This window comes from Hordeum vulgare, chromosome 6H (assembly GCF_904849725.1).
Source record: "Hordeum vulgare subsp. vulgare chromosome 6H, MorexV3_pseudomolecules_assembly, whole genome shotgun sequence".
Taxonomy (NCBI): Eukaryota; Viridiplantae; Streptophyta; class Magnoliopsida; order Poales; family Poaceae; genus Hordeum; species Hordeum vulgare.
The window spans coordinates 545,232,601-545,240,856 of NC_058523.1; the positions used below are offsets into that span (position 1 = coordinate 545,232,601).

At 47.7% G+C, this 8,256-nt stretch overlaps 2 protein-coding genes across 2 annotated transcripts; one reads left to right on the plus strand and one right to left on the minus strand.

The window, feature by feature from the left end:
* Positions 1-150: 150 nt before the first annotated feature.
* Positions 151-695, minus strand: LOC123401260 (40S ribosomal protein S30). The gene is made up of 2 exons (XM_045095008.1): positions 587-695; positions 151-498 (listed from the first exon to the last, which is right to left on the minus strand). The coding sequence occupies exons 1-2, from the start codon at positions 588-590 to the stop codon at positions 314-316; spliced, it is 189 nt and encodes a 62-aa protein (XP_044950943.1). The 5' UTR covers positions 591-695; the 3' UTR covers positions 151-313.
* A 160-nt stretch (positions 696-855) lies between these two features.
* On the plus strand, positions 856-3,606 carry LOC123402840 (18S rRNA (guanine-N(7))-methyltransferase RID2). The gene is made up of 9 exons (XM_045096798.1): positions 856-1,038; positions 1,144-1,219; positions 1,367-1,450; positions 1,549-1,604; positions 2,035-2,091; positions 2,186-2,235; positions 2,313-2,465; positions 2,561-2,702; positions 3,207-3,606. The coding sequence occupies exons 1-9, from the start codon at positions 943-945 to the stop codon at positions 3,372-3,374; spliced, it is 882 nt and encodes a 293-aa protein (XP_044952733.1). The 5' UTR covers positions 856-942; the 3' UTR covers positions 3,375-3,606.
* The last annotated feature ends 4,650 nt before the right edge of the window (positions 3,607-8,256 follow it).

The window sequence follows — 8,256 nt, forward strand, 5'->3', positions numbered from 1 at the left end:
ATACAAATCATCAGCAGCAAGAGCAAAACAACTGGCGGGCACGCTATTGCTACACCGTTCAGCAAAGGATTCGTTCCGATCAGAACCGCAGCACACATCTATCGTAGCCTAGAGACGATATAATAGCAAGTAGAAGCAGGTAAAAACATATTAACTGGACAAAGCAGTGAGATTTCCATTACCAACACAACAGTCAATTACAGACACTTGATTAGGTCTTCTTCTTAGCATGCATACGCGAACGGATCGAAAGCTACTGGTGAACAAACAAACAAACAAAAAAGGAGGGGTGGCGCGAGACCGGCTGGATCTACTACTTCTCCGACGAGTTGGGGCCGCGCTTCTTGCCGAAGCCGACGACGGCGGTGACGAAGCGGCGGTTGTACTGGATGCGCTTGTGGGCGCGGCCGCGCGGCTGCTTCTTCTTGTCCTGCTTCGCCACCTTGGGCGTCTGGCCCCGCACCTTCCCGGCACGCGCCAGCGATCCGTGCACCTTACCTGAAGGCAGCCAGGCACCGCCGCGTCAGGACCGACAACCACGACGACAGTAGGTAGGGATCGAGGGGGGCCAAGATGGGGAGCTTACCCATGGCTGCTGCGGCGGTGGAGCGGAGGCGCTTCGGTCGGCGAGGTGAACGGAGGGCGCTCTGGCGGCGGCGGCGGGTTGGAGATGGAGCCCTAGATGAAGGGTAGGAGAATTTATAGGGGGGAGGGCTCCGTTGTTATGCGGGCCGTGGGCTGAGGGGTTTGTGGGAAATGGGCCGGTGTTGGGCTTAGAGCCCAGGGCCCGTTAGAGGCCCGTAAAAGGCGTGGGGAGTGGAAACCTCTCTCTCTCCTCCTCCACCCCCGAGAGAACTGAACCCTCGGAGAAGCGGCGGCGGCGGCGGCGGCGCGAGCAGAGGAGCGAGCTCACCGGCGGAGGAGGAGGGGAGAGGGGGCGAGATGCCGCGGCCGGAGGTGCAGGCGCCGCCGGAGATATTCTACAACGAGTCGGAGGCGCGCAAGTACACCACCTCCTCCCGCATCATCGAAATCCAGGCAAGCAGGCAAAGCGAGGCCCTTTTCGTTGCGTTAGCCGCGTGAGCTCCGGCGGTCCGCGGTCAGGCTGACCCGGGTTTGCTATCTCCTTCTTCTCCTTCGCAGGCGAGGATCTCCGAGAGGGCGCTGGAGCTGCTGGCCCTCCCCGACGACGGCGTCCCCAAGATGCTGCTCGACATCGGTCAGCCTCTGCTTCCATCCAGCTCCACGTTCATTATAACGCTGTCTGTGGTGCACAAGGCCGAATCATGCGTTGCTTTGTTCAGGATTGCTAAGCTCCCTTTGGAGAATCCTTGTCTTGTGCTGAATTCTAGTGCGTGAATTGCAGGGTGTGGTTCCGGGCTTAGCGGCGAGACGCTGACGGAGCACGGCCACCACTGGATCGGGTGTGACATCTCGCAGTCCATGCTTGGTGAGGAGCTCACCTCGTTTCTCGCTCTTATGGGCATGGTGGTGTGTGTCGCTCAGGTTCCTGTTTGAGAGCTTCAGTTTTGTTTTCCCCCCTCGCAGATGTTGCACTGGAGCGGGAAACGGAGGGAGACCTCTTGCTCGCAGACATGGGCGAGGTAAAAATGGATTAGTCTTGAGAATTTTAGTCCAAGATGATATGTTTGTGTCGCACCTCATAAGCTTGTCTTATGCAATTCTTCATGTTACAGTTTGAGTTTTATGACTTGTGTTCAAACATGATCTCGAACTCAAACCTGATTGACACTGTAAAAGTGAATAATGGGCCTTCGAACCTATGTCTAGTGGGAAAATAGGAGTGTGAATCCAAAGAACCTGAACATTTCAGTACTGCCTTTTCTCTATAATCGTATGGTTGCCGAGTGGTGTCTTCTATTGCACATGCTGAACCTGACTTCCTATTAAGATTATGAAAATTACCATGGTTTCCAGTCTTCGCTTCATACGACCGCATCGACCTTCTCGCAGCTGTGTAGCCACAGTTTGCTGATACTTGAGCTAATATGTTTATAATAACGCATCTTCCAGGGCTTAGGCTTGCGCCCAGGAGTTATGGATGGTGCAATTAGCATTTCGGCAGTCCAGGTGATTCTTCAAGTTTTTGTTTTGTTTCTGCAGCTAACTTGTCGTGTTTAGTGATCTGTTCATAAATATGCCCTTTGTTGACAATGTTGTCCAGTGGTTATGCAATGCTGACAAGTCTTCTCATGAACCAAGATTGCGGTTAAAGTACGTGAAGCTATTCTGTAATGTGTCCCTTGGATTATCTGCAACCAATTCTTAACCTTCATGTGCATAATTTCCAGGGCTTTCTTTGGATCACTATATAGATGCTTAGCCAGGGGAGCAAGGGCCGTTCTACAGTTTTATGCTGACAATGTGAAGCAAACCGAAATGCTCGTGTCTTTTGCCATGAAAGCCGGATTTGCTGGTGGAGTGGTTATTGACTGGCCTCATAGGTAAGGATTTCATTGCCTCGGAGCCATGGTTGTATGAACTGTCTTATGGATTTCTTGTCAACTGTAGACTTATGTGGATGGCTTTCCTCTGACAGTTCGAAAGCAAAGAAGTCCTACCTTGTCCTCACCTGTGGTACATCTTCTGTCACATCTCTTCCAAAGGGGAAAGGTGAAAATGGTGAGATGTGCAGCAGTGATGATGACGATGATGATGATGAGAGCAACGATGACCAAACAGTAAGATCACCCTTAACAAGACACGTTTGCTTTTTATACATTTTGAGCTTTCCTGCTTTTAATCTATGTGTCTTGTCTACTGCTTCGTTCCGCCTTGATCAATGGAACAATATGTGACCCAGTTCATGTGTACACAAACCAGTTGCATACGAAATATTGTTAATGGCATGACCAAATAGGCCATTAGTCTCTTATTGTGGGATGGAGATGATGGCTATTTTTGTGGTGATATTTCTACCTGTCTATGTAATATTCCCTCTGTCAACTGCTAGCATCTTCAGTTCTGCCCAATAATTTCCAGATGTTTACTTGATCTGAAAGCTGTTGCTATCTTGGACGCAGTGAGCTACCTGTCTGTGCTTGATCAAGAATCGACTTGCATTATACTTCTCTTATTCTCTTCTCTCACTTATAGTCCATTGCTGATTGTCCTCCCATATGATGAAGCCTTGGTGCTCTACTGGCAGTACGTACATGATAATAATGTGTTTTTTGTCCTTGCAGGTCGGCACATATGGCCGGAACAGGTCGAACAAGAGGCAGAAGGTGAACAAGAAGAACGGCAGGGGCAAGGATTGGCTGCTGAGGAAAAAAGAGCAGATGAGGAAAAGAGGACGCGAAGTCCCCGCGGACACAAAGTACACGGGGCGGAAGCGGAAAACCCGCTTCTGAATCGGTGGTTGGCAGTCATTTAGTTTAGCTTGTGAGAAGCAGCAAGAGTGTTCGTGTCTGAAGAGTTTGGCTGTATCGCGCTTCTGTTGTAATACCACCGAGAGCTATTCTTAAGATATGCAGCAGTTTTGGCAAATGCTGTTAGTGTCATGTTTGTGAGGATATATGTAATGATGACATGGTTGGTTGTTTCATGTTTGCATGGATTTATCAAAGTATGCGCAATTTTGTACTCCCTCCATTCCTAAGTATAAGTCTTTCTAGAGATTCCACTAGTAGACTATATACGGATGTATATAGACATACTTTAGAGTGTAGATTCACTCATTTTGCTTCGTATGTAGACTCCTAGTGAAATCGTTTAAAAGACTTATATTTAGGAACGGAGGGAGTATTTGGCAGTAATCGCGATGATAAACCCTTTGTGTTATTTGTAAGCATGTGGTGTAGATACTGAAAATGGTTTGGAGATTATTTTTTTAGGCTGCGCACAAGGCACAAAAACAAACACAACATAAATTTTCTGGTTTTATGTCTTTTTTTTAGAGTAACAGTACTTCATAGATTACTGAACATCACAGCATAGATCGTTCCTGATACAATCCGAAACTACACCAAGATAAAAGTGATTAATAGCTTGTGTGACGGCTACGTTCATACCACGCCTGACATGTAAGAAAGAACAATGGGTAAACCAAGATGCAAGAGACTTGATGTCCGAGACGACGGTGCCCACTGTCAATCGATCTTGAGCCTTGGACTTGATTTTGTGAGGCAATCGGACGCCAACAGAATTGACGTACAGCCTTCAGATCGGCATACCTCAAGAGCACGCCGAATTGCGAGCGCCTCAGCCAGCTCAGGTTCAGAGAAGCCCTGAAGCTGCTCGTTGCCAGCCAAAAGGCACTCCCCAAGGTGATTCCTCGCCACGAAACCCATCCCCATCTGCCGGATAGATGTTGAAGAAGAGCACAAAGCCGTTGACGTTCACAGCCACAAACCCGGCAGGTGGCGGAGTCCAAATAAAGGTTCGGGCTTAGAACAGTGTTGCGTCACCATATGGATATAGACACGGATTTTTGAAGCGGCTCCAGCAGGATGCACCTCAGTACCATTGCTACGTACCTTGTTTCTAGCATCCCAGATATGCCAAAAGGTGATAGCCAAGACAGTGGCTTGGAGCTTCGAAGCATGGGCCAGGAAGTTGAACATCCATTGACGGCCATTAACCATGTCTTCTCTGCACAGTCTGACATAGAACTCTTCTTTAACCCCTTTCTAGACTGAACGGGCAAAGGGGCACAGCAGGAAGAGATGCTCCACGCGCTCCGTCCGGTTGCAGAAGAAGCAACCACCGTCAGCAGGAACCTGACGCCGCACCAGCTGGAAACCTGTGGGTAAGCAGTCGTGCACGAAACGCCACAGAACAATCTTCATTTTGTTTGGACAGATGACTGACCAAAGGGCCTTCCACTCCATTTCTTGCCTCTGAAGGTTGGAAGTCAAACACCAACGAGCCCCCTTCTGAATCAGTTCGCGTCCAAAAAGCAAAGTGCGCCACGTGAAGGAGGATGATCTTGGCTTGGTGGCATTCCAAAAAAAACCCATCGGGGAAGTAGCGTCCGTTTAAGACCCGTGAACACAGGGAGTCGGGTTCGGTCAGGAGACGCCAACACTTACGCGCAAGCATTGCCCGGTTGAAGAGCACCAAATCATGGAACCCTATACCTCCGAGGAACTTTGGGGGTAGAGAGACATTCCCAAGAGCGCCAATGCAATTTTGGACGGACATCTTCGACACACCCCACTAGTGGTTGGCAATGTTGGTCTTCATTTGCTCACAAATGGAGACAGGAAGCTGGAAGCAACTCATCACGTAGTTGGGGATGTCCTGTGACACAGATTTCAGAAAGATTTCCTTCCCAGCCCGCGACATTGGCCTATCATTGCAGCCATTGATCCTCTTCCAAACCCGGCCTCGTAAGAACCTGAAGGAGTCGGTGGCAGCTCAACCAATCTCGGTGGGCATACCGAGATAGGAGTCATGGAGAATTTCGTTGTCTACTCCGAGGCACTCTTTTTACAGTTCTCTTGACACTATCAGGGCAGTGCTTACCTGTCACAGCCCGATGCCGACGTTCCAGAAGATTCCCCTTTATTCCGTTTTCGTCGTTTGGGAATTACATTTGTCGCATCATCATCGTATCATGCGCATCATCAGCATTGCATCGACATCCCGTTGCCGCCCGTTTTCAAAACTTGCATCCGTTGTTAGTTGTCGGTTCTCGTCGTTGTTCGTTCCGAGTCCGACCGCGCATGCACGCGCCCGCGGCATCGTCAAACCCTGTTTTAAAAGTGTGCGTAAAAATTTCTCTGATCGAGGTGAAAATTGGCATGCGGTCGTGGTTAGATATAGCTAGGCCGCCTGTCGAATTTCGTTGCGATCAGAGTCCGTCTGGTACCCGAACGGTCGACCGTAGCGGCACCGTCTTCGGTTATTTCGTCGGACGTTCGTCGGTGTTTTAAAATCCGTTGCCGTGCCGCCCGTTTTCCCTCTCGTCTCCGGATAACCGCTCTACACGGGCACTTAGTCGACCCCGCGTTCGAGTTCGTACGATTCCGATCGCATGGACGAAAACGGGGCCAGATTCGGACAACCCTAGCCCCGTGTCTATAAATAGACACACTCCCCTTCCTAATCTAACCCTAACCCTAGACCACCTCGGGATCCGCGCCCCAGCCGCCCCAGCGATCTGTCTCTCTCCTCCCCACCGACAGGGCCCGCCAGGCCCACGGCTGGCCCGCCGGGCCCAAAACCGCCCCCGTCTCCCGTGCTCCCGTGCCCCCCGCAGCCCGAGCCCCTCCTTCCGAGGCAGCAGCTTGTGGCGAGTGTAAGCCAATTCAATATATATATCTCATCTTTTCAGTACATGTACTTATAACGATATCCATTCTTGCGACACGACGAGATGCGCTTCTATCCCTGACGAGGCCTTCATGCCAAATTGAGGATAGGCTCGCATCTTGGGCGTGACAAGTTGGTATCAGAGCAGTACCGACCTAGGAGCCCCCTTGATTGATCGAACTTGGCCGAGTCGAGTCTAGTGAAAAACTGCTTTGAGTCTAGTTATATATCGGAGGGTAGGATTCTTTTTTCTCCTCTTCTATGCTCTAGTGAGAAATCTTGACGTAATAATTTAATTCTACTCCTCTTCTCACTCAAATTTTTTTTAGGATCACGCGGATATTTTTGAGATCTATATGATGCCGATGTGACGGAGTTCTGTCTTGGTGCCTCCTATCTGCTTTGAGTTTCAGGGGAGTTGAGCTCCAGGGGATTCTCGAGCACATCGTTATCATTCAGATTTCTTAATATCTCAGGACGAAGGATGTTCGTAATTGCTTCAATACTAGCACTGGCGAGATAACCCCGATGTCCCCAGTACTGGTGCAGATTGTTCGGAAGTACTGCCATACTTTGTATCGCTGTGATCACGAGGGTCTGTTGTAGATGAAGGTCTGAGGTTCTGGTTGTGTGTTGACGAATGTGATACAGGTGACGGGTTAGTATAGGAGTTGTGTGATATTACTCCTTGTATCCGTGTACCAGATTGCATGACCAGATATTTCGAGAATTCATAGGTGGGAATTCAAGTAGTTACTTATAGGATAATTTTCCAACAAATACATGATGTTAGGTTGGGGTTCGACATCTAGTGGATTCCTGTCCACGAAAATATCGGACGAAATCTTTCTCATGAGTTTGTTCTGGATAGTTTCATAAGCCTCATCCCTTTGTTTTGTTGAATATGGTAATTTAAGTTGCTTCGATGTCAAGTGGTGATTTCAGATCTTTCCTAAGAGGTGTTCTCATATATTTTTATGTGAGAATGCAAATTCTTTTGTTCGTTCAATTGTCATGTCAATTCTTGTCAACGGAGTTGTCATGTCATTTCCTTTTCAACCGGAGTCATCGTATCAATTCCATTCAACCAGTGTGCTTCTCTTCAAGGGAATTCAATCATTTCCAATTTTGCAAGATCGTTCTCTCATGTTATTCCGGAGTTCATCTCATCTGTACCAAGTTGTCTTTGTTTTTCCCCGCCCTCCCACCCCTTTTATTCAATGTTTCAGTCATCATCCAAGTGCCTTTATATTCAGTGATGCTTCAGCTATCTTTTATTCCGTGTCCTATCCGGTGATTCATTGTGAAGATTCTCATGAGCTTCATTTTTCATCCTTATTCAGTCTTGTTATTTTTCCGGTGAATTTAATTCAGCTATCCGTGTTCATTATATCTTATTCATCCTTGTTATTCTTTCCTATGTTGGGAATTCTTATGAGTCTATCTTGTTATTTATTCCTCTCTTTTCGATTCGGAGCATTGAAGCTATCTTAGAAGTTTTTGTTTCCAATCTTTTCAATTATTTCGAGGTGCTAACCTCATCTAGTTCTCTTCATACCGGTGCATTATCAATCTTTCTAGCAATCTCTTCTAACGGTGGTTTCTTTGAGTGGGCCCATAACCCACGGGTTTTCCCAGGATCTTTCCTGACTCTTTTAATCTTTTCTCGGAGATCATTAATTATTTTCAACTATGACGTAAGTATGATTTCCATCAGTCATATTACTTCTTCAAGATCTATTTGAATTATTTCTCGTCTTTGGCTCAACCTTGCATTCTTCTTTATTCCGGAGTGTCTCAGTAGTTGTTGGTGTTGTTTCTCGTCATCATTCTCAGCTTGCTATCCGAAGGAGTGTTTCTCTCGAATCTTGGTTCATTCTCTTGAAGATTTATCTTTTCATCTTGTGCTATCGTCTTGAATTATTCCCAATCATGAGTAATTATTTTCTTCCTATCCGATGCATTTCTGAGTTGTTT

Coding starts and splice junctions, on each gene's coding strand:
- LOC123402840 (XM_045096798.1), top strand. CDS start 943: ATGCCGCGGCCGGAGGTGCAGGCGCCGCCGGAGATATTCTACAACGAG. Junction 1,605..2,034: donor TGCTCGCAGACATGGGCGAG/GTAAAAATGGAT, acceptor CGCATCTTCCAG/GGCTTAGGCTTGCGCCCAGG. Junction 2,703..3,206: donor AGAGCAACGATGACCAAACA/GTAAGATCACCC, acceptor TTGTCCTTGCAG/GTCGGCACATATGGCCGGAA.